This window comes from Gymnoscopelus braueri (genome assembly GCF_963280865.1).
Source record: "Gymnoscopelus braueri genome assembly, chromosome: 20".
NCBI classification, from domain to species: Eukaryota; Metazoa; Chordata; class Actinopteri; order Myctophiformes; family Myctophidae; genus Gymnoscopelus; species Gymnoscopelus braueri.
In genome coordinates, this window is record NC_137622.1 from 30491708 (window position 1) to 30518454 (window position 26747).

Here is a 26747-nt window from a genome sequence, read left to right on the forward strand (position 1 = left end):
CAGAATTGGAGATAAACTCTCTGGATTTTATAGTATAATCACTAATCACCACCTTCCAGAAGTTGAACCATGATGCATCTTCTTCCCTCTTCTTGTATTGCAGACAATTCCTTATTGACTGTTATACACTGAAACCCAATTAGTGTATTGTAAAATGTTTATGACACTCAATTAACTGACCATCAATTGTAAATTGAATGAGGTTAAATGCTGGTTTTAAAAAAATGGGAAATCGTTAATGTTGAGGATGGAATAAAATTGTGTCAGTGCATCAGCAAAGCATACAGTACTATAAATAGGAATTCTGAATCATTGCCTTACTAATGCGCTGCTACCCTACACCAGGGTTACCCGTGTTATCCTTTTGTGTCATCTGTTGCTACTCTCATTCACGGCCAGAGTATTCAATTAAGTTTCCTTTAGTGTCCGTCTGGTAATCCTCTTTCTGCTTGTCTGTCTTCATCTGTCTAGAGCATTGTTGTTGTCCACTGCCGAGCTGCAGCATACTGTAGCTGGCTGTCTGCCTTCACTGTCTGGCCCAGGGTGGCATGGGAAATTAACGCTAGCCAAATGTTTTGAGTTTAATCTTTGGTCGTTGTGTTGGTGTGCTCGACCTGCCACTTAGGTTGCTAAATTACAAATCATTTGGGGGTTAATACTCCAATCTAGCTTGCCAGCAAATTAGTGAAAGATGCTGTGCCATTTTTTGACATAAATATAGTAGACCGTATTTAACATGAATCCTAGTATACCTACAGTATAATGGGCATGTCGTAATAGGCAAACATTCAGCGAAAATAGCCGATCTGCAAGCTTGTACTGTAGATCTGCTATTTTCAGCAAAGAGATACGGTGTAGACTAGAGGGAAAAAGGATGGGACCAAGTATAGATCCCTGGGGGACCCGTGTCGAGGTTAAATACAGGACATAGTATTTAAAAGTTTGGCGCTCGTCAACAACCAACGGCATTTTATTCATAGGGTCTTGACGTGATGTGTTTAAGACCCCTTGTTTCCTTCTGTCACGGTTTGTTTAAAACCTAATTGATGCAGGAGAGGGGAATGCATGTCTCCTAAAGTTCTTTTTAAAAGGCAAGGTTTGCTCATTAGTGAGAGCTTGTTCATGAGGATTCTTGCTGAAAGATTTGAGAACAAAGACAATATGGAAAGAAACGGTAATTTTTCGTTTGACCATTTGGGTTGCTTATTGTACACACTGGTTTGTCATGTCTTGTCTTCTGCGTCATGTTTGACTTTGTCTTTTGGAGCATCAGCACACATTACTGTTAAAGGATTGTTAGTGGAATGTGACAGCTTGTTTGTGCGTGCGTGAGTGTGTGTCCACAGCACACTTTCTAATCATGAACAAGTTAAAGGCAAGTGCCTGTCAGCCTGAGGTTTAAAGGTTGGTACTGTATATAAGTATGTGTTGTTGTAGGCATGTACATACTGTAGGTGCATATTTAAAACAAGCTTGATGATACTTTCATAGGGTTTCTTGAATCTTGACCGTTATGACGGGTAAGCTGCTACCAGCTCTCAGTTTGTAATTTCGAACCATCAGACTGATCTGTTGGACGATTGGCTAAAGGAGATACTGTATGGTTGAACAAGTCTACGACAGTCATGGACAGGAAAAAACGTGAATGCCCATCCACCCATTTAACGCTCTATGCATTATGATGTAGTGTAGTATGGTATGAAGTTATATGAAAGAATGCTTGATATGTTATTTAGATATTAAGTGAGCCGAGTCATCATAATGAAAGCACAAGCTTCTCATGTTGCAGAAGTGAAAACCATGCACACTGACAGCCCAAAGCAACAGGTGCGCTCCAGTCTTGTGTACATAAGCCGTGGTCAGTGAGCGACCGTATCACTGGTATCACTGTGGATGATGGACCGCTCCCTAGAGAGGGAGGTATTAATGTGAAAACAAAACCCATTGTCATGGAGAAACCTCTCCCTTAATAAGACTGATGTGTGTAACTGACCATGTTGGTGGTCTTGTGTGAGCAAGCAATGAGGTGCCATATTTGACAGCTTTTGGCTATTTAATCGCTTTTGATCTGGCATCCCTATCTGAGGCATGTCATTATAGGCGATCATTAAACAAAAAAAGTTTTAAAAAAGTCAAAGAATTTCAAACAACTTTTAAATTTGTGAAAATAGCCTATAAAAGGTCACAAGATGTTGCCATTGTAGATACAGTACAGTAGGTTTATGCTATTTGTCGTACGACAAAGTATATAGGGCTCAAGCTTGATAATAAAGGCTGAGTGTTTCTATTGCTGATTTAACATGCAGTACAACTTTGTATTCATATGAAGGCAGTATAGGTAGTGGGATAATAATTGGTTAGCTAGACTGGTTCAGTTCGGTTTCAGGCGGTAAAGTAATGTACAGCAGCAGTTCACCAGCCTACTGTATAGACGAATCCACAGACGCGCTGCCTGTAGGCGGCCATTTGCTGCGGTGTCGCGGTGCGGAGCGTTGACACCGCAGCTATGGCTGCCTACAGGCAGCGCGTCTGTGGATTTGTCTATACCATTACATTACATTACATTACATTACAGTCATTTAGCAGACGCTTTTATCCAAAGCGACTTACAATAAGTGTATTCAACATAGGTAGGGAACGAAAACTACTAATCACTAGAAGTCTTTAGTGCATTTTCTGCATAAACAAGCAACCAAGAGTATACCTAGCGCTAAGGTAAAAGTGCAATATATCAGCTACCTATTTCCTTAAACAGATGAGACAAAATAGCTAAATCAAATGAGCATGAGCTAAAACAAATAAGTATATCGACTAAACAAGATCCAATAAACAATCCAATAATCCAATAAACAATACAGCAATAGAAAACAAGCGTTCGTACAACTAGTTAACAACAAGTAGGTCAGGCAGGGAGGAAGGGAAGTGTTTCCTGAAGAGGTGAGTTTTCAGCCTGCGGCGAAATATGGGCAGTGACTCTGCTGACTTACCCACCAGTGTTTTCTCAAAATGAACGAAATCTCCTGTGTCAAGTATTGTGAGTGGGAACCATTGCAGCGACATTCCCGCAATATTCTACTGACAATTCAGAAGATTGACTCGTGACTGGCATATCTAACCGGCAGAATTTTTTTACTTTCGTCATCTCCTTCATTTGGAAAACCCTGTCAACATACAGACTGAAATTAAAATGGCGAAATAATTATGGTGGGTAACGTGGGTTGTACCTTTTCATTTGGCCCACCTTTTTCTTAGACTTTTAGCTCCAGCTTTACTGACTCTTCTAGCCTGGAAACCAAATGAATCTGCCCGTGCAATTTTTTTTTTTTTAAATGCCCTCGGCAGATTTGGTCTGGCGGTTGTGATTGGGTTTTGTGGGTTAGATGCATTTTTTAAAATCAGCCCCTTTGAAATGCAGATTTCACACAGAGATTCCAGACTAATATCTACGCAGTGATATTAGTCTGGCCATGCCAGGCTATGACTCTTCTGCTGTGTCAAACTTCCAAAACCATCATTGCGCTGCCGATAAACATTAATGTTACTGCCCTCAAACTAGACAAGAGGCCAAAAACCTTGCCTAATGGCTAAAAGGGGAAAAACATAAGACATAATGTAGTTCTTATGGAGGCAGAAGTTCCTAATGGCGAGTAGGAGGAATCGATGAGTAATCAGAGGTTATGTAATGTTTCCCACACAGATGGTGCTCTCAGGATCCACTCCATGCCTGGGAACAGTAAAGTTGTGCCACAATAACACAACAGAGCTGAAAAAATATAAGCTACAGTTATAGCTATATATCTCTCATACATTTGTGGATGAAAGCAAGTGAGAAACGTAGACAGAGTTTGTAATGTTGAAGTTCTGATATCTGTATTTCTGTACCTTATAAATACAATTGTCTTTACTGTCAAAATGCCCCCGCCCCCCCAGGCACTTAACACATGTATTAATGTTTTTTTAAATGCCCAATTGCTCAACACATCTACATATTCAGAAGCCGTTGTTGGCATGTGAGCAATGTACAGTAGCAAAGAAGAAGATTTGGTACACAGCTCTTGCGTAATTTTTTGTCCTACGTGTAATTTTCCAATTATACAAATAATTAATGTATGAATAATCACTTGCTATCATTTTACAGCTAAATACCGCTTTGAATTGCCATCATGTAGCTTACATTTTGTTTCTAGAAAGACAGACCGTTGCAATGACTTTGGGGTGGTCTTCGAAGATGGTGCCTATTACAGTTTTACTGTACGAAGATGTGGTGACCTGTCATAACAGATTGAGCCTAAATAGCCCTCTGTCATCAAGTTACTCTAAAAATCTCCCAGTTAGACGATGCGGTCTGGTATTGTTTTGCTGATTCCACCCTGTAATACCAGGGTAATTATGCTCCATTAGCATTGATTAGCTGCTATTACCTGTGATGATCCCTCTTTCAGAAGAGTCTTTTGTTCATTGTCTCTGGCTCAGGCAGGGCCTGTTACATACTGTAGTTTCCAGCCTCTATAGCGTTGTTGGTATAACCCATTAACTCTTTGACTGCCAGATCAATAGTGTAATAGTGTGCCACTGCTGCCAGCAAAAACAGCGATTTTACTGTACCGTTGAAAAATCATGGAATATTCTCTGTGACCGCCGTCCTCACGGACATCGGCTGATTACACGCACGGGGTTGTCCTAGTAGAGGGGGGGGGGAAAGAATCAGTTCAAGAGCTATGGCCGTTTCAATGAGGCTTGTTTTGACTTTTTTATTTTTACATTTTTAATAAAAAAGGGAACGGTTTTGGACCCGACAAGGTTTACACCCGACAATGAAGATATAGCAACTTACCCCATTAAGATCTGTGTCACTTTAGACTTCTTTGGCTATTCAAAAATAGCAGATATACAAGCTCATGAGTGCTGCGCTATGAGCTTGTAGATCTGCTATTTTTGAAAAATCTTGAAAAAAAAGGTTTTTGATTTTTTTCCAAAAACTGTTTTTTTTTTTTTAAAGAATCGCCTCAGGTCTTAATGGGTTAAGTTTTTCAGAAAACTGGATTCAGAAGGCCTCGGGTCTTAATGGGTTAAAAACTCTGCTGCTTCCTCTGAGCAGCGTTTCTCAACACCACAATGAGGTGGGCTGCAGCTGACCTACTGGAGTCACATACTGCACTGGCATCAACCGACTTAGAGCCGCAGCAAACCATTATTTTCATAATTGATTAATATGACGAGATTTTTTTCGCTTACTCTATTAGATTAACAGTAAAATCCATAAAATATGTTGAATGATTAGTCATAAACATAACTCATAATTGTAAAACATGGAAGAAAAGTCAAGCATTCACATATTGGTGTAGTAGTGAATAGAAGTGAATTAGAGAGAATCACTCACTCGATACATTAATTCGATTAGAGTAATTTAATTTGATACTGATAATCGATTATTACATGAATCTTTCACACCTACTGACTTTTCTCTTATGACATCGATTGTCAAAGTGGGTTCCGGGGAACCTTGGGGGGGGGGGGGGGGGGGGGGGGTTCCAGGGGGTCCCCAGCAAAAGTAGTTCACAATATCCACTTGCAAACAGGTAACTGAACATTATTATTAACCGCCAACTTTTAACAGCTTTGTTTAAAATAATTCAGTTTGGGGAACTAGTCTGTGAATTAATGACATTAAAATGGACAAAATTAGGCATTATATTTTATAACAGAGTGAAGGAAACTCTTTCAAACTACACTCTGTTCCAATGGCTCATAGTGTCATCTAAACCAATGGTTCTTAAACTTTTACATTTCAACTCTGACCGTACAACCGGAACCAAATGGACCTGTTAGGGTCAGGTCCATTTGGTTCCTTTTTAAACCAGTGCACCAATGCAAGGGTCTATTTGAGAGTGTACGGATTGTAACCAAATGGACCCTTACCGGTCTAACTCTGGTTACAATTTGTACGCTCTCAGAGTTAGACCGGTAAGGGTCCATTTGGTTACATTTGGGGGGTAATTAGTGGGTGGGGCTGACAAAGCTACATCCACAATATTTTTTTAACCACTTTATCCATGTTGGCTATTCAAAGATAGCAGACGTACAAGCTCGTAAATCTACTATTTTTGAAATTTTGTATAATTATTTTATATAAATCTTCTCTTCTGGGGGTCCCTGGCACAAAAACTTTTCAGATGGGGGTCCGTGGCCAAATACATATATCAATTTGGGGGTCCTTGACATGAAAACGTTTGAGAACCTGTATGATGGAGGACTGGACAGCTGATTCGTGTGCTTTGGTGTGTGAGGAAGAGGAGCTGGGGGTCCCGTCCGTGCGTGCGTGCTCCCATATGTGTCTTGTCTCAGCAAATACCACATTATTTTAACCCATTAGAACCTGAGGCCGATTCTACAAATGTCGTCTCAATCCTAACTCCTGAAAAACGTATGTTTCTATATATCAGTGGTTCTTTAAACTGTTTCATGTCAAGGACCCCCAAAATGATATGTATTTCGCTATCGCCATCTGAAATTTAGTTCCAGGGACCCCCAGTCAAGAATGTTTGCTTAATTTTTTTTAGATATTCAAAGATTTGCACAAATATTCACGATTTTTTGAAAATCGCAGATCTACAAGCTCACAGCGCGGCATGAAGTGACGCGCTATGAGCTTGTGTATCTGCTATTTTTGAATAGCCAAAGAAATCTAAAAATGACAAAAGATGCTTGCCCGGTTTTAATGGGTTAATAAATATTTCATTCATTTTATTGCATTTGGCAGTAGTCTGCGTGAGATTGTTTGTTGCTCCCTGGGCCTTAGATCTGTCATATTCTCTGCTGGATATCAGAACCTGGATCTGTGTCTGATTGTGGTGAGTTTACTGGTGATCTGCGGTACAGAACTTCAGAGCCGTTATCCCATCTCAAGTCTACATCTGAAACGGCCAGTTGCCAGACAATGCTGAAACCCAGACTTTCATAAAAGTAAGATAGAGAGAAGATACTAAATACAAGCCCTACAACATTGACTCCAGATGATTTATACCCTTACAGTCTTCTTTCTGGACAGAGGATCTATTAGCTTCGCAGCCAGATGGAGTTCATTCCTAATGCTATACATATTGTTGTGCGCAGTGTCGTGAAATTATTCCTTGTTCCTATTTCAGTGTTCGGTTAAATGTTGCAGATATATTGTGATATATAGTACTCGGTCCAGTTATTGTATAAAAAAGAACCCAAACAAACGATAATACATCCTTCATTTTGTATGTTGTATCACATTGTATGCTGTCTCTAAAAATATATATACCTAGCACCAGTGTAGACTATATGGTGTGATGATAGCCCGCGCCCGTCAGTATTTGCTTGTGAATACCCTTGGTTATGTATTTGCCTCAGCTTAGGGTGGGATTCTGTAATGACTGCGACAGTGTATACTGTACGTATACCGTTTGCTTATAGTTGGCGTTGCTCTGGGCAGAACATTGTTTTTGACACTGGGACTTTGTGTGTTTGTGTACTTTTTTGTTAATCCTTGACGGTGCTTTTTTGTGATGTTTTCTTCCTATGACTGTACCTTACTTCTCTTACTCTGTATCTATAACTTAACTGCTGTGCTTCCTCTGGCACCTGAATTTCCCCTGTGGCATCAATAAAGGCATGCGGCCCTCACCGTCACTCAATGCGGCCCCGGGCCAATATCCCCCCCCCCCCCCCAAAAAAAATAATGGCCCTCACACCATCTACAAAGTTGCCCACCCCTGGTCTATTCTATCCCTAATGCTACCTACCATACTATATTGTAGGGTTAAGCTTGTTCCTAATACTGCATGTAATATAGTTAACTGTCCGCTTCCCCCTGTGTTGAACTTGGGTAGATCTGGGGGAGACTAGAACATAGGAAATGTCACACAGTTGTGGGAAAAAGCTATTTTTTTCTTTTGCAAGGTTCCGCAACCCGACCTCCTTGATGTCAAACCTCTGATGATAGTCTGAAGATTACTCTGGAGCGGGGGGGAAACGAAGCTGCTTTGTTCTTTGAAATGAAAAATTAGTCCACAAATATTTAGATGGAATTGTGGTCAGGAGAGAATGGAAAAATCTGTCCAGTTGTCCTTTCAGATTCTCAGCAAATAGATTAGCCTGGCATCTCTTTTTTTGTCTCCCTCTTCCTCCTCCATCTTCACCCCATCCCGCTCTCTGGACTAAAAGCGTTGTCTAAAATAGCACACTGGGCTGGATTGGAATTTAGCTAGAGTTGTACATTTGACTAGAATTATATATTGGTTGGAGTTTTTATTGGGTTATAAATGTACACTTGGATAAACTTGCACTTTGGGTTAGACTTAAACAGTACAGGATGACAGTTAAGGGTCAATAATGTTAGCGTGAATATCACACCAATATCAGAATATTACATTGAGCCAGAAAAGAAATGGTACACTGGGCTAGAATAGTAAACAGGACACTAAAATGGGAATCTAGGCCAGAATCCTCTAGCTGCCAACAAGCTACTTTCCCAGAAGTCAGTGGGGCTGGACAGTAGACGGGGCCTGTACTGCAGCTCCTCTTGTCTGCTTAAAGTTTCATCTACCTGAGTTACCACTGTGAATGGAGACCCCCTAACCCTTTATTTACCCATATCCACATTTATGCCTTTCATAGCCTCAGAATGGCATATAAGTAACTTTTTTTTCTATGTGTTTGAGAACTTAATTGTGTAAATATGTGTAAAATTAATTAAATTCAACCACTTAAACCCTATACACTTAGTTGACCGGGGTCCCCCAGTTCCACTAGTAGTTCTAAATTCCCCACAAAAATACCCTACAAATAGCTGATCTGCAAGCTCACAAAACATGATGCTATGGTTCATGGGGTTTATTATTATATTGTAGTTTAATACAGTTCACTGTAATGCACCATCCTCACGGAGACACATTCCTTGCAAACTTACAGTACCAGATGAAATGAAATAATTATGATTCAAAATGTTATTTCTTTCTCTGCCTCCTCTCAAGTATAATCCATACAGGCATCAACATGTGCACCAGGCACATAGTATTGTGATATAATGATATATATATATATACTGTATATAATATTTCAGCGGTCTCATTTTGGTGACAGTAGCAGGAGTAACAGAAAACACAGGTCTAGATGACGGGACAGATGCCCTCTCCTCTCCTGACCATTGGCTGAACCCGTTTAACCCATTCAATCCGGGAATGCATCTGTGTAACCACTTAAAACATTATTTTTTGCTTTGGCTATTAAAAAATAGCAGATATACAAGCTCATAGCACGGCACTGAGTGCTGCGCTATGAGCTTGTAGATCTGCTATTTTATTTTTCAATCGTGATAATTTGTGTAATATACATATTTTTTTAAAGCAAACATTTTTAACTCAAAGATTTGCTCCTGCATGGGGGTCCCTGGAACAAAACATTTTCAGATGGGGGTCGGCGGCCAAATACATATCATTTTGGAGGTCCTTGACATGAAAAGGTTTGAGCACCTCTGATATAGCAACATAACTTTTTCAGAAAACTGTTAGGATTTAGACATTTGTAGAATCCCCAGAAGCAAAGATTTGATTACAAATTTTCACTAAAAAAAAATACATATATTCAAACTAAGATTTGGTACAAATTTAAAAAAAAAAAAAAAAAAGCAGATCTACAAGCTCATAGCGCGGCACAGAGCTTGTATCTTGCTTTTTTTTTTATAGCCCAAAGAAATCAAAAAATGACACAGATGCGTTCCCGGTCTTACTGGATTAAGCTCAGAGAGTTGAGGGATCCCCAACATGAGGGGCGCCTCCTATAATAAAGTCACGTGTTACCCGTTTCAGTACTGATGTTTTGTGTCTTGTGGACTTAATCCCTCGTCTTCAGAACGGAGAAGATTTGCAATCTCTTTCATAACGTTGAAGTCTTGGCAGCGGGTCCAGTATCGCTTTTCTGAGCCGTGTTTGGTCTCGTCATTAAACAATTGATCTGTTTTCTGGGATGCCGTCCAAAACGTTTGAATGATTGGTTTTGTATCTCTCATTTAAAGAACCCACAAAACGATACTTAGATGGGTTGTTACATACAGTACTTTCGCAACAGAAAGAATATGCACCAGCAGACCTGCATGTCCATTCGCATTCGTTTTTCAGTCATAACATTTGGCTTGGGTTTTACTTCCTTTTAGCTACAGTTGTGTTGAATAAGAAGGTTTTGCTGTAAACATTAGCTCAGATCTCACATGGTTTTGCATACAGTCAACAGCATGCTACTGAACTACTGTAGGGGCGCTTACTAACACAATATGGCCCAAGTACACTTGCCAAATGCTGTTGAACTTGGCTTCAGTTAGGTGAGATTTTGTGATGTGTGATTATTAGGCTTCAGCTGGGTGGGATTCTGTGGTGTGATGATTATGCAATACACTTATGAAAGAAATTATAAAAAAAAAAAAAAAACAGAATCCACATAACAAACATGTCTCACATGTGTTTGTTTATGGGCCGCTGAGTTAACAGCTGTAATTTCTTTAACAGGCCCGGTGCGCCTCAGGGTAATAAGCAGTAAGTAGTACTTTTTTTACACTCCCCACAGTCACGGAAACCCGCCTGTCTCCAAAACCTCACATTACTGCTTGTTAATTCGGGACAGGTACTGTATCTACTGTACTGTAGCGAGGGAATGCCCCAGAAATGATCATGAGATGTTTTCATTACATACAGGAGGCCTCAAGGACGGGAGGCTGGCATTCAGCCCGTTCATAGCGAAAGAGGACAGAGCCCAGTGCTTTACACTGTCATGGTGCTTACACTGCTGTCCTCCCTGAGGATTCCTGTCGGAAACAAAGGCATTTGATTTGTCTGTTTTGACTAGATGTGCAGGTACAGAGGGGTTTTTATTTAGCTTGTTCAAAGACTGGGGCAGTCCGCTCCGTGTAGAGGAGACACGGATGGGAGGCTCTGGCCTGATGGGATTTGATCCTATAGGCCAGCCAGGGCGGCGCTGTACATGTGGTTCCGTAGGTGAGTGCTTTAACCTCTTAAACCCTATCCTTCGTTGTATGTCTTAGCGAAAATAGCAGATCTACAATCTCACAATGCATCACGACGCGTTGTGAGCTTGTTGATCTGCTATTCTCGCAGAATGTTCGCCTATTATGATGACATGCCCAGAATAGGGACGCTAGGGTTCATGTGGTTAACCCATGAAAAACCTTTGGTCATGGACCCCTTTTTAAGCTTTTTTTGTGGACACTGTTTGAAATTAAATGTGCATGGTGTCAGGGGGGGAAATATCACTTTGAAGTACCTATACTTTTTTAACATATGGTGAAACAACCACAAAACCCATGTTCACCCAATTGGATTTATCTCTTTTATATTGGTTCAGTAGCCTCTCTTTGACTGATGATGTGGCAGTTCGGGGCTTGGTTTTGGTCTTGAGCAGGGGGAATCACAACACTGTCTCTCTCCAAACATTAGAGTGACATCTCTTGAGAGGTCACACATCTAAAGCTTGAACAAACATCATCACTGCTTTATTTTTGTTTAAAGTTAATCAAAGTCCAAAAACAAGAGTCACACACTTTTCCCCCCAGGGGAGCAGGACTTTGGCAAAAGCTAAATTGGATTTCTGCTTACTCAAGAGTTCATTCATGCTGTTGGGATCCAATGGAGGCTTCCGTTCTGACAACAAAGTCACAGAAATGACCGTTTTTTGGACGTGTACCCATGAGAATGGCCTCTGTCTGGACATAACCGGGGGGGGGTCCATTGGGAGGGAAGTGTACGGGCGCTAAAAAACAACCGGCATCTCATTTGATTGTTTGTGAAACAATGCGGGCTGCATTCCACTGAAAACAACAAAGGCGACACATTCCCTGGTCTAATTGAGTCCCCTCATCTGAACCATCTGAACCCTGCTGTGGTTTTAAAATAGAGGGTTTGCATCCAGAAGTTTCCAGCAACATATGGGACCTGTTTTTCCACTGAGGTGTTTGTTTTAGTTTGTAGAGATGTACAGTACAGGTTACTCTAACGCCGCCACAGTGGGGCGGCAGTGGATCGGGAGGCTCAGGAGATAGAGGCGGCCTCTTGGGAAATGGAAGGTTCCCGGTTCAAGTGTCCTTGACCAAGCAGGCAGGGGTCTTTCATGGTTTCCTCCGCCATCAGTGTGTGAATGTAATGAACATTGTAAAGCGCTTTGGATACAGGTGCCATTTACTAGTTACAAACAGTAACTAGTAGTATAGCACAGTCTAGTAGACTAATAATTATTTTGAAAGCAAAAGATGAATAAAACAGTCTGTGTGTTCTTTGCCGGTTAGTGTACCAAATATTGTTTTATTGCAGATCCTTAACTTAACCCATTCAATCCGGGAACGCTTCATTTTAGATTTTAGCTATAACCATTATTTTATACTTTGGCTATTCAAAAATAGCAGATATACAAGATCATAGCACGGCACAGAGTTCCGCTTGTAGATGTGCTATTTTTTGAAAGATTGTGAACATTTGTGCAAATCTTTATATATATGTTTTTTTAAAGCAAACATTTGTAACTAAACTCTTTGCTTTTCGGGGTCCCTGGAACAAAATATTTTGAGATTGGGGTCCACGTCCTTGACATGAAAAAGTTTGAGCACCACTGATATTATAGCAACATACATTTTTCAGAAACCTGAAGACATTTGTAGATGCGTTCCCAGATTGAATGGGTTAGTCATCCAGTAAGGAAACATAAATCATGTTTGCTTATAGTCGTATGCAGTTGTACCAGTAGCAATGCAACTGAAATGCAGTTTTTGCCGTTACACTACACGTTCTCCAAAAACAGACAGCCCTTTCAATTTGAAGGATAGCGTAAACCCCTTTGCTATCTGAGGCTGGGCTTCCTGCTGTACAGTATGTCTTCGAGAGGCCACGTTATCCAGAAGGGAACCATCCAACCTGTTGAGACCCCTGTCTGAATCAGCCAATTACGAGGGCTAGGTGTGGATGGACAACAGCCCTGAGAACAGATTAGAAACCTTTTCAAGTATAAGTCTTCTGTTCCAAAACACTGGTGATAACCTGCAAGGCAATAAAGGGCATGGCACCCGCTTACCTCAGGCACAATCCACCCCTTCCTGCACACTTAGATAAGCAAACACAGAGCATCTGTCTCTCCCTTCTTTATGACACCCTGGACACCCTGGCACTCTTCTCCCTCTCGGCTCCCAAGCTGTGGAATGACCTCCCACCCCTCAGTCCGGCCTGCAGACTCATTGCCCGTTTTCCACTGCAGTCTGAAAACTCACCTCTTCAGATTATTCAGAGTCTCAGTCTACCTCGCCCCCTCCTCATTTCCTTGAATCACTTTTTGTTGCCTATTTTGATAGTTGCTAGCTATGCATATTTTGATAGATGCTAGCTATGCACATGAACTGAATGTTGGTCCCTTCTCCCTCTCGGCTCCCAAGCTGTGAATGTTGGTCCCTTCCTATGTGTATGCCATTTAGATATAGCACACAAATATTTGTCTGGTTAGAGAGATGCTAAGTTTGGTGTTTACCTAGTGTCCTAGTTGATTTGTGGCGCTAAATAGTTTTATTATTTGCACTCTGTTTTGACCATTTACTGAACATGTTTGTTGACTAAAGTTTATGCCACTTAGTCCGATCTTGCACAATTTGAGACATTTCAGCACAAACAAAAAGAAATTAATGGAAAACCTGAGTAAAATGAGTGGAAAAACATAAAAAATGCAGATGCTTCCATCCGGGTGTACACTGCATGATACAATTAAGCAATTAACCTCCTATTATGCTCTGTGAATTTTTCCTGGCATGGTTTGGTTCCACTTGTCCCCTTTATCCTATGCTGAAACACTTCTGTCGTGATGGGAGTGGTCGCAAAAACCCTTACCATCCCAACCACGGACTGTTTCAAATGCTACCACGTGGCTTCGTAGCCACTAGCGACAGTGCCACCCCAAGTTCTAATGATTATTTTGGGGTGTCGCGGCCTGAAACGTTTGGGAACCTTTTCATTAGTCACCCATCTGTAGGCCTACCTGTATGTCATTAACACATGTCGTGTTGAAAAGTGCCACAAAAGTGAATTGCCACCTGAAATGGACACGTGTCTGTCAACAATGACACATCCCTCATAAGAATGTTCCTCCTGGGTTTAACAGCAGGAGTTTCATGTGGTCTTTGTGTCTAGTAGAGTGGCTCTTATGGGAGCAACAGATGTGTGTGTGGATTACAATCCTTAGCAGCAATGCAGTCTCTGCCAAACAGTAAGACGCTGGTAATGAGAAAAACATTTTTATATTTCCATTTCATACAGTCCAGACTCTGCAACAGCCAGAACAGAACGACGTAATGCATGTTTACGGACAGATATCCCTGAGAGATAGGCTGCTATATTAATGTGCAAAGCCCTTAAGGGATAGTGTACAGTATAGCATGGTACATTAAGCAGCAGATATATTATGAGGAAACTGTAATGGCCGGGCTATTACAGACAATTAGGAACCGTCTACTTAAGGCTTTTCCTCAATGTATGTGTTCTTTAAAACGCAGAATAACTACAGAACGGAAAATGTCCAAGGGACAGTTTGTTTTGAATGAAATAATGTTTGTCAGGGCACTGCGTTTTTATCGCTCACTTGCTGCACCTGCTGTTCTCAGTGCCTTATAGTGTGATATAAATAACCTGCTCCCACTATACATGTAGGCTTGGTTCTGTTATGTAATCCAATGTAATCTTTTTTTTCTTCTTGACTTTTATTCAATGTAACACTTTTGTGTCAAATATTAAGTGTGTTACAAATACAATGTATTATTATGTTCTTTAGCATTATGAGAAGGATTTCTGCTGTGTGTGTGAATCAACAACAGGGTTTCTGCATTGTACAAGTACTGTGCTTTACCCATTGAGACCTTGCTATAGGTACAGTGTGGTACACACTGAACTACAACACAATACTCTATGATACAATACACACATTTATTCATGTGCATCGTAATGAAAGATATAATAAGTCACTGTTGTACTCTCAAAGTTGTCATTCACAGACATCTGTAACATGGAGGTATTTCACTAACTGTAATCATGGACATTTAGAGGAAATGTGAAAATATCACAGCATATGGAATATCTTCTTTTTTCATTCAGCATGTTTGTGTCTTGGTTGCTTGTCAGCAGTGTAAATAGTGTAAAATAGCTCCGTGCCAAATATGTTTAGGCACTGCACCAGCATGTTTTTAGCTTACCTGAATCAAATCAAACCAAACAGTGGAACAGTTGTGCAATGGAAACAAAAAAAAACTCTTTCAACTCATCCATCATTCAGCTTCACACATTTATCACGAGGTACGAGGCTACATCAAGGTCATCCACTCAGCTCACTAGAGTGTTGTGTGTGGATATAAATGAATATCAAATAGTCTAGACTCTAGGGCAATCAAGCTTCACTGAGATTCTCCTCTCAGTGGGATTTTTGAGTGTGGTAACAGCGCAGTCTAACAATCACTCCGCAAGAAGGAGGCGTTTCTTTGCAAAAAAAGGCCTAATTTCAGATATAAATGTAAATTATTGCCCGGGCATTTGTCGTTGGCCGTGGCTATCTAGCCAAAGATGCCTACAAGCTCTTTCTTATATTATGTGACAATTTGGCCAATGTTAAACCAGTTTTTATAGTATAGTTTGTTGATTACTTTTAATGCAGTAATGGTCTTTATTTTTATTTTATTTTATTAAAAAGGTCTTAGAAGTCCTTAAATTGTCACTTTACTGTCATCTGGGGACCCACAGGTTGTCTCCTCAGCCGTTAACTTTACCAAACCAACTGGCTGCAGAGTTTATTCCATGTTTGACATGGTGAGTTCCTTCAGCCGTGATGTCGCTCACATGGTGACAGTTGAGCGCACTGTGGCACTTCAGCGCACACTGATTGTTCAGCTACCGTATTTCCCCTAGGGCTGATACAGCTTTAGTCTGTGCTAATAGGACAGCTGCTGGCTGTATTTTCCCTATAGGGCTGATTTGGCAGCTGACCAATCAGTGCAGTGAGTGCACGCGTATCACCTAGCCTGGCATTGCCAGACTGATCACGTGGGAATCACTCACAAGTTCCTACCGTGGAGGAACATATCACCCTCCTGGCACCTCCTTACCCAGGGCAAATAAAGGCTGGGTACTGTATGTGATAAATCCTTGTATCATTCATGACATATGTATGGTGATGGCTCATGTCATGGGTCACTTGTTATTTTGTCTCGGTGACAGTCAGGCCTCGCACACAACTGAATGCTGTTTCACCTCACTTTTGTGTTGGCGACAGTGTGAAAACAATGTCCAATTCACAACCTCCTGCCACAGTGGTGAGAGATTGGCCCCAAGCAATGTACATGCAGTACAGTCGCATACTGGGAAAAGTGAAGTCTCACTCCTTCTCTCTATTAGCAGTCGTCAACTGGAGCTCTCAATCCCTCTCACAGCAGTACAGATCAGGCCTACTGTCAGCTGTCATTGACACACAGCAGTTGGTTTCTTTTGTATCAGGTCCAAATCATTCCACTGTGCCAAGGAGCTGAGAGCAACTCACAGCCAGAGCCAGGCACTCTGACTCTGTATCCCCCCACACTTTCTTTCACAGCTGTACAAATAAATGTAAGTGAATCAGTCTGGAAATTTAATCTTGTAATTGTTTTGGCTTCCTCACCAGCAGTGCAGTGCAGTCCTTTTCTTCCCACCTAAAACGGACAAATATTTGAGTTGTGTTTTCACTAAAATTAAATTGGTTCAGTACAAAAAAAGCAAAAGGAGGGATTTTCAAAAAGGAGAAAAACTAATTGTATTCAGTGTGCTCTAGGGAAGCAGAGATTCTCTAGCATATATGGAAAGAACATGGGGTGGGAATGTATAAATGTGAAGCAGTTACTCTATACACTGAGGAATAACAGTGTTTGGTACTTTATTTGCGTTTGAAGATATGTGTGTGCATATTGAGTTCCATATTATAACTGTTGTATCTGATGGGTCTTCTGAGTTCTTTATGGAAGGCTCCTGTTGTCCATCAGCGTAGGTCATAGGTCCTGACTTAACCAATTAGAGCCCCTTGGAAAAAAACTATAAACAATAGCAGATGTACAAGCTTACAACATGCTGTGACCTTGTAGTTTGGCTGTTTTCACTATTCATTGTACGGCAAAGTACTGTATAGGGCTTAAGTGGCTTAAAAGAGCTGAGACTGAGAGTTTCCTTCAGAATCAGAAACACCTTTCGCATGCGATGGAAACGATCCAACATTAAGCAATAAACACAAGACCAACCAACGTTGTACATGACAATTCTCCACAATGCAACAGTTCAAGTGAAGGACAACAAAAATAAAAGTGTCACATGCTTCTAGATGCTATCTGTCACAGAACCGTAGAGACATCTTTTTTATGATTGTTACTCAGACAGGTTTATTGTGCAAGTCTTTAGCCATGTCACAAGGGCAACATTAGAATAAATCTCACTCCAATGCGATGCGGTATTTGTTCAGGAACACATGGTGCGAACACACACACACACACACACACACACACACACACACACACACACACACAACCAACCTGTCATGCAAATACATGCAAACACATTGCCTCTCCTCCTTAAAGAGGCAGAGTGACTACTAACTACCCATTAATCCTCTGTCACAGCCAGTTAGCGTGCCAATGCTGTATGGTACGGATGATGGCAGCTTATGTCAAGCTTTAGTCTTTAGTACTAGTGACTAGAGTGTGAGACTTGATATACACATCTCTCTCTCTCTCTCTCTCTCTCTCTCTCCCCCTCCCATTAATTGGATTTCTTGGAAAGGAAAGCGCTGAACGACGGGAACGAGTGTGTTTGTGTGCATCATTCTCTTGATTTGTACGTCTAGATTCTGGGTTCATCGATGGACTGTCGCCGTTTTATGTATTCTTGTTATTATTTTGGCTCGATCGGGTGGACTTGGTCTTTTGTGATTTTGTCAAGGATAAATATCCATTTACCAATCTGCTGACTTACACGTAATGATGCTATATACATTTTTTTCCCTTGCTTTTAGTACCTTTTTATTACTCATTAGATGTTCCAAGTAAAATGAATCATAGTTTAATCAGGGTTGAATGGCAAGAAATCAATAGTGTGCAGTAGTGTCTGAAGCTGATGAAAATGGAAATCCTATCTACGAAGTTTGATTCCATAAACTGTTGATAGCTAACGGGTTATATTTTGCCCACTTATTGCATGAGCTGGATGTGCTTAATTTCCTGTGCAAGCTTTGTAATTTGCAGTTTTGACATTCCCAGAGTGACTTACAAAGTACTAGATCAGAGTAAGTTAAATATTGTTTGTGCTTCAAAGTAACTAACTAGGATAGCAGATATACACCTAGCATCTTTCTAAACAACATGCGATCTAAATAACATACACAGCATACAGTATGTGAACAAGTAACCAACATACATCTGCATAGTGCATAGTATAAGCATACTATACAGTATACTGTATAAATAGGCACAACATAGGCATACATCAAAGCTGTTTATCATATCTTCGAAACAACACCAACATCTGCCTCTCCTTTCCTCCACAGGCTGTGACTGGTAGATGCTTCGGTGACAAAGACTTCAGGGGAGGATTGGAGAATGGGATTCTGCTATGCGAGTAAGTTTTGACTTCTCACTGCCTGTAACATTTTTACTGTCTTCTGACTGTCTCTATACTCTGATCTGACTGTTGTCTTATTTATTGTGTACTGTAGGATTTTAGTAGGGTTGGAATTTTTCATTTACTGTAACTCATTGTTGGTTCCATAAAGTATTGCAGAAAAAAGACATGCCTAATAAGAAGAACAACTTTCCAGTAATGGCACAAAGTGACGCGCTGTGAGCTTGTGTATCTGCTATTTTTTAATAGCTAACGTATAAAATATGGATAAAGTGGTTAAAATGACCGTGATGCTGTATTACTATTAACACATTTAGCTGGGGACCACCTGTAACCCTCTCAAGGACCCCTGGGGGACCCCGTACCCCACTTTTAGAACCACTGATTTGATTTACAGGGAAAACAAAGTGCTTCCAAACAGTAGATCTTAAGGATTTTGGGGGAATCTTCTAGCTCTTTCCTTTTTCATCCATAGTAATTCTGGAGTTTCGATTTGCTTGCCTTGCTAACTAGCTAGCAAGCTGTGGTACTGCTCATTTTTGCTTCTTTCGATGTAATGAAATCATTTGAGTAGTTCGTTTTTTTTATCAGAGGAGGGATGCAACATTAAGACATGTCTTAAGGCATATCTTCACATTTTTATTTCAAAACTGTGTAATAACAGAAAGTAAACTGTCAATGTTTTGCTTTTGCATGCTTGGTGCTTATATGATACATGTGTAATTATGTAGACAATCACACATATTTAAACATATTGTACTGTCTCGAGTGTTCCAATAAGAGAAGTTGTCCTGTTATTTGCTTGATATCACTGGAACTTTATTTAATACCAGTAACAGTGATTTGTGCATACATTTCAGTATCAGTTTCTACTCTATATGACATACATGTTTCTAAACAGAATCAGATCAGTTATCTGATTTCCTCAGCACCAAATCCCATACAAGAAATGAATTAGCATTTAGCTGATGCTCTTGTCTTATCCGTATGCCACTCTGCCGACCTGTGGTCATCCCTCCTCTTAACCCCTTAAACCCTACTGTATATACGTCATTGACCGGGGTCATGGCCCCCTCCTTTCTCTCTCTACATCAAATCTCTTTGCAGAAAATAGCCAATCTACAAGCTCACACACGCATTGTAATATATTTATATTTTTATTTTTTTTGGCTTTTTATGCCTTTATTTAGAGAGGGATTGGGAAAGTAGGCTGACAGGAAATGGGGAGAGAGGTGGGGGGAGGGGCTGACATGCAGCAAAGGTCGTCGGGAACGGGAGTCGAACCCGCGACACGCTGTCAGGCTGGCATTGCAGCCAAGGGTGCCTGGACCGCCACGCTACGGCCCAGGCCGTATTTTTGCACAATGTTTGGCTATTTTTGTGGAACGTTCACCTATTATGACATGCCCAGAATAGAGATACTAGGGTTCACGTACTTAATGACTTACTTACTTACGGCTGTATCCCAACTTTGGCATCCCGGTCCCGGGCGAGTTTCTCCAGCTGTCCCCGCACGACGTGTGCATCCAGGTCACGTCGCCAGGTGTTTCTTGGTCTGCCCCTCTTCATTCTTCCCTTGTGGGTTCCAGAACGGGGCATATTGTGTGATATTAGAGGCAGGCTTGCGAAGAGCGTGGCCAATCAATCCCCAAGCATCTTTGGAGGATTTCTTCCTCCACAGGGTTGTTGTCTTGTTCGCTGCAACAGTTCCAGGTTACTGGTTGTGTTTGGCCAGCGAATTCGGAGGAAACTTCAAAGGCAGGTGTTGTTGAATGCCTGGATTCTCCTCATGGTGTTGTTAACCATTGTTTTTCAGGTTTCTGCTCCATTAAAGATCGTATTCTTGGTGTTTATGGGCAAATCTGAGGATCCCCAGACATCTTCCAGCTGATGATTAACCACCAGGGTTCATGTGGTTAAAAAACATTTAGGACAGACAGAGAGAGAGTACACTAACAGGGCATCCAAGTATTGAAGGGAAGAGCAGATGACTTCCTGTCCTTGTGTGGACGCTCATTAATTCTACAGAGGAAACATTCACCGACTTCCTCTTCCTTGTCATCTGTTGGCCTGTCAGGGAAGGTGTGTGTGTTTGCATCTATGTCAGAACTGATACATTACATAACGTACGTGTGTGTGTGTGTGTGTGTGTGTGTGTGTGTGTGTGTGTGTGTGTGTGTGTGTGTGTGTGTGTGTGTGTGTGTGTGTGTGTGTGTGTGTGTGTGTGTGTGTGTGTGTGTGTGTGTCCCAAATGTACTCACAAGGAGAGAAAGATGGTCCTCACGTTTAAAAGGATACACCTGTTTTCTAAATCATATTTGGTTTCACTGATGTAATCTATCGTCGTCAGCACCTGAAACAATACTTTACGATGGCTAAAAGACAAATATTGTAGGTCTACATGAATGCAACACATGTTGTCAGACTACTTTCACATTAGCAAAAATGCAGAGTAACAATGAAATGGTGACTATTGGAAAATATAAATAGCTTAAGTGATTAAATAAATTGTAGTTCATCTGTGTATTTTAAATTTGCCTAATTTTTTTTCATTTTATAATTAAAGTTCTTTTCATATAGCCTTTTGAAGTTCACTCAATTTCATTTATTTTTATCTATCAAAAAGTTGTATTTATTTGTTTGCTTATAAGTTAAATGTTCTCAAAAAGCAAACGTGCAACAATCAACTGTAGGTTTTTCAAATTGATTAGAACATAATGTTGCACTTCATGACAAAATAACAGCTAAATCATCGGTACTTAAGTTGGCAGTCTACGACTCTCGGAACAATAAATCTGGCATCTGTCGGGCTCTATTAAAAACGGCTACTAGAGGTGAATTATCATAGCATTACCCCTAACAACAGAAGCACACAGCAGACAGGAGGCAGTGTGTCTCAGGGACGGAGAATGTGTGCAGGGAGGAGTCTGTCTGGGTCTGGATCTCTGTGACTCTTGACAAGCGGTCCAAGGCTGCATTTGTGTGCTTTAGCTGTCACGGCCCCCTAAGGATTGGATGTGTGTGTGTGTGTGTGTGTGTGTGTGTGTGTGTGTGTGTGTGTGTGTGGGGGTGTGTGGGGGTGTGTGGGGGTGTGTGTGTGTGTGTGTGTGTGTGTGTGTGTGTGTGTGTGTGTGTGTGTGTGTGTGTGTGTGTGTGTGTGTGTGTGTGTGTGTGTGTGTGTGTGTGTGTGTGTGTGTGTGTGTGTGTGTGTTGAGAGATGAGACCGGAGGGGTGTTCCATCTTTTCATGTGTGTTCTGGTCTGTTATTAAGTACATAAGAGTGAGTTAATGTCTCCCAGGAGAGGGGGTTGTGACCTCTGATTTAGGAGCCAGTGACATGACTGACCTTCCACACCCCACAGTGGGACCTTCCCAAACAACGTCTTTTTTTTTAGTTGGGGAGAAAAACTCTAGGTTTAAAATGAATATCAAACATATAAATTGCAGGTTGATAATTAATAGGGTAATTATTAACCCGCATCTGCTGAGCCGTGGGTGCGGAGCTTAGCGAACGGTTCACTGGCTGTTTTCGAGGGTGAGAGGCAGGGAGGGCTGCACTAGAACATAGAGGGTCGTCACACAGTCATATCGCGACATGTTGTGATGTGGTGAATCTGTTATCTTTGAGAACTTTAGCCTGTAATGTCATTCCCAAAATAGGGACACCAGGGTTAAAGTTTTTAAAAGGGAAAAGGAGAGACGCAAGGACACAGAGAGAGAGAGTGAGAGAATAACAGGATATAACAGATACACTTTCTACTAGTCATTATGCCAGATTTGATAGAAAATGGTAAGACAAATGCCAAGCACCACAGACCATACCAAAGCCAGAGCAAACCAAACGAATTCATTGAATTTGAATCCTCTCAAAGGCAATAGAAGTGTCCTTGCCCTCAACTTTACAATATCACAGGAGGTACCTATTCATTGCCAAAACAAGGCACACACAACAAATAATAAATAATAAACTTTATTTGTATAGCACCTTTCATGACATGAAATGCAGCTCAAAGTGCTTTACAGAGCAAGAATACAATTACAGTTAGAACCAATTTAACAATAAAGCAAACAAAAATAAAATAAAATAAAAACAAAGGCATAAAACAACATTAAAATAGGCAATACAGTGAGGAATTAAAAATCAACCAAAGAATCAGCTAAAAGCAAGAGTGAAGTAATAGGTCTTGAGCTGTGCTTTAAAGCTATCGACAGAGGCTGCCTGTCTTAAGTGTAATGGGAGTTTATTCCACACTGTCGGTCCGTAAAAGCAGAATGCTGCTTCACCGTATTTTTTATATGTCATTGTAGGCACCTCGAGCAGGTCAGCACTTGAAGACCTGAGGGCCCGGTTTGGAACATATCTCTCTAGGCAGTCAGAGAGGTAGGAAGGTGCCAGACCATTTAGAGCTTTATAAACTGTAAAAATAATTTTAAAATCAATCCTAAAAACAACCGGGAGCCAGTGTAGTGAAGCTAGAACTGGAGTGATATGTTCTCTCATCCTAGTTTTAGTTAAAATTCTGGCTGCCGCATTTTGAACAAGTTCAGCCGAAATGAACATCAAATACAGTGCTATACTATATAGCCACTACTCTGCACTGTCTGTGCATCTGAGAACAGTGACTGAGGAATTACCGTATGGTCCATTTATCACAAACTTTTCATATCCTGGAATCCTGCACAGGCTCACTGTACTGACTTTTATGAACAAGTACATACATTACACACAGCGCTCCGTCAAACCCGCAGCTTCAGTGGCAGTTGTAACCTTACACTCACTAAGGTACAGTACGTGGTAACCCAACTGGGCAGAGAGTTTTTTAAACTGCTCCGAGATGACCAAATTACACAAACTCTCAAAGTAATCAAAATCCAGATCCCTGTCACATGGAGCATGTCTCAGGGAGGAGTAAACCAGCAACTGAGCTCCCGGAGGGCCTTCTAACCACATGAACCCTATAGCGTCCCTATTCTGGGCATGCCATAATAATGTAGGATAACATTTGACGTACAACAAAAGTATACAGGGTTTAAGTTGTTAAAGGAATGCTTGTACGCAGAGCCCCATGTGTTGCCATTTGACTCCAGTACCTACAAAGAAAGCAGCCACACAACAAGCAGACAGGGCAGAGAGGGTCGCCACATTGCTCAAACATGAATGAAAGGTTCAAATAGAACGTGTATTACACACGTATAATTGACTTCATTGGAATATTTGTCTTCAGACATTTCTCTCGTGTCCTTGCTTGCATGCCGTGTGTTTCATGAGATACTTTGTTTATGCCCCTGGGCACCGACAAATTATCTTAAGCTCTTTGATTTCCTTGAGCTAACTATTGACACTCCTTCTCCCGCCATCTGTCTGTCTCCCTCTCTCCCTCTTTCAACCCTCAGGTTGCTGAGCTCGATCAAACCTGGCCTGGTGAAGAAAATCAACAGACTCCCAACTCCCATCGCTGGCCTGGTGAGTCCTCGTCTCGTCCCCCCCCCCCCCCCTCTTCTCCGTTCAGCCGCCTGCTCCCCATCCTCTCCATCCATCACCTCCTACTTTCTCCATAAATTGTGCCGTTGTCTGGTTAAGTGCTGATTTAATAACGTGCTCTGCGTGTAATTTATGCGCTGACACAGGGATTCTCTGTCAGGTGTTCAGGGTTAGCTAGTTAACCCCGAATGAGTTACTGGAACAGCTGGCTACAATGAAAGCCAGTGAACTCCACACACAGCGCTGTTCAGAGATCAGTGCGTTGATTCAGTATAGTGCTCAGCTGCACACTGGATTCTCTGTGTACTTGAGTGCAGTGGATATTGTGTGCAGTGTACTGTACATTATGCTGTGTGGGGGTATTGTGTGTACTCCAAGTTGTGTTAGGTGTGCTTGGTTTTCTGTAGACGGTATGCAATATGTGCTGCATGGTGAGTACCATTGTATGTAATTGTATTGTGTGAATTGTTACCGTAACTGTATCGTAACCCATGCCTTTTGTAACCAGGAATTGCTTCTTTCAGTCGTTTTAAGTTACACTGGATGTGCGTCAGAGAAATGGTCCAGACAGAGGTGTGACCTTTGGAAGAGAATGGTGCAAGAAAATCTAAAACTATCTTATTTCTCAAAATTTAAATTATACAGAATATCTAGTCTGTGAGGCCATACTGTTGTCAAAACACGCTAATAAAACTTACCGTACTTTGACTGATGCAGATATTGTTTTGCAGAGGATCTTAATCAAACATGTTGTGGCCCATCTACTACTAATTTATCTCCACAGTGTTCTCTGTTACCTGCCCAGTAGTCAGACAGACAGACAGACAGACAGACAGACAGACAGACAGGCAGGATTGGAACAGGCAGGATTGGAACAGGCAAGTGTTAGCTGGTCATCAGCTAACCGTCAGGTCAGCCTGCCCTGTTTCATACTATAAAGGACGTCAAAAAAGGCATGGTGATAGCAGTCGCTCTATCACCATGATCGTTTGCTATCCGAAGCCAAATGGAAAATAAAATCCCCGCCAGGTATGGTGCATTTGGGGTTCACCTCTTTGATTGCCAATCCTGAACGGAGGCGTGTTCATTTAACTGCGGTGCCATCCTTGTTGCTTTAGTTTTACGACGTTGTGCACAATCCTCAACATGCCCAGTCATGGAGACTGTAATTACATTTTGACTGCACACACACTAATAAAGTGCATCCGTTTTCAGAGAAAGTGCTGCATGAGCCCAGGCTTGGAGAAGAACGTGACATTTGTACTGCCAGTTGTATCTTCAAGCCTCTGCATAGGTGATCTTAATGTTATGTGTCTAATATTCAGTATTAGTGCAAAGAGAGAGAGAGAAAGATGTATTTGCCAATTGTGCTCACCCACATTAGAATTAAAAATGCAAAGCTCAACAAGAGCATTGAGAGCTTGTAGATAAGCTATTTTCTGTGAATGTTTTCCACAGAATATTGATGCTGGGGTTAAGTGTTTAAACCAGGTCAGATCAGGTCAGAGCGGATGATGGCAAGAAATACAAAATATAAACATCATCAGCGACTGTAGCTCCCTGAGTGGTGATGGGAGCAGTTTGTAATATCGTTGATGTCAGGCAGAAACCATGTAACTCCATATTTTTTTTTGTGTTGTGAGGTTATACACATCCGCTATGCTGGCTATTTTAAGTACTCCTCCTCCTCCTCCTCCTATCTATCATCCTTGATAGATAACAACATGGGATCCATTGGTAGACAGGTTATTTTTTATTTTTCATGAAAATTTACGGTTTTGGACATGCAAGGTCTCTGCCCACCAGTGACGATAGGTGATACAGTGTGTTCACCAGCAGCACATCACAATGTTCTAATTGGGCCAAGGAGCTTCAGGTGTTACACAGGTCACCCTGTTATCATATGGTCACAGGTTTCTTCTCTATGCACACAATCCATCAACACCCTTTGGTCCTGTCAGTCTGTCCTTGAACAAGTCACTAAAATGTTTCCTCATGTTACTAGAGAAGAAAAGCTTTAGCTAAAATGTGAAGAAGTTGCGATGAATCTTGCTGGAAATAAAATAACTGGAATTGTGCGATTGGTACGAGATGCTGCACTTAATATAGTTTAGTCCAGGGCTTCCCAAATGTTCCCATGCTAAGGACCCCCAAATAGTCATGGCTTGTAACTCCCAACTCCGCTGGGCTAAACTATTAGCCCAGCGGAGTTGGGAGTTACAAGCTATTGCGAAATGGCTCCAAATAAGAAAATAGACGGATCTACAGTACAAGCAGCTGACGCAATGTGACGTTTTGAGCTTGTAACTCTGCTATTTTTGCGAAATGCTGACAGTAATGACATGGCCAAAATAGGAACGCCCGGTTGACACTGGCTAAACTGGCAGAATAATCTTATGATTATTTTATTTTATTTTTTATTTTATTTTTCCTCTCCTTTCCACCTGGCGCCCCCTGGTGGCCCCCACTTTGAAAACCTGTGGTTTAGTCACCTACTGTAATATTCTGGGGTATGCTTTGAGTTCAAAGAAACCCACCTGGCCAACCTCTCATTAGCTCATTCCTTTTCTCTAAGTTCCCTG

The 26747-nt window shown here is 41.3% G+C and overlaps 1 protein-coding gene across 3 annotated transcripts in view; it reads left to right on the top strand.

Annotated features, from left to right (window-relative positions):
- Window positions 1-26747, top strand: part of LOC308076280 (LIM and calponin homology domains-containing protein 1-like) — a 125821-nt gene that overhangs the window by 31627 nt on the left and 67447 nt on the right. For all 3 annotated transcript variants that reach the window (XM_080416495.1, XM_080416497.1, XM_080416496.1), the window contains exons 2-3: window positions 18610-18680; window positions 24078-24147. In XM_080416495.1, the coding sequence (XP_080272621.1) occupies window positions 18610-18680; window positions 24078-24147 (141 nt within the window). The remainder of the gene's footprint in view (window positions 1-18609; window positions 18681-24077; window positions 24148-26747) is intronic.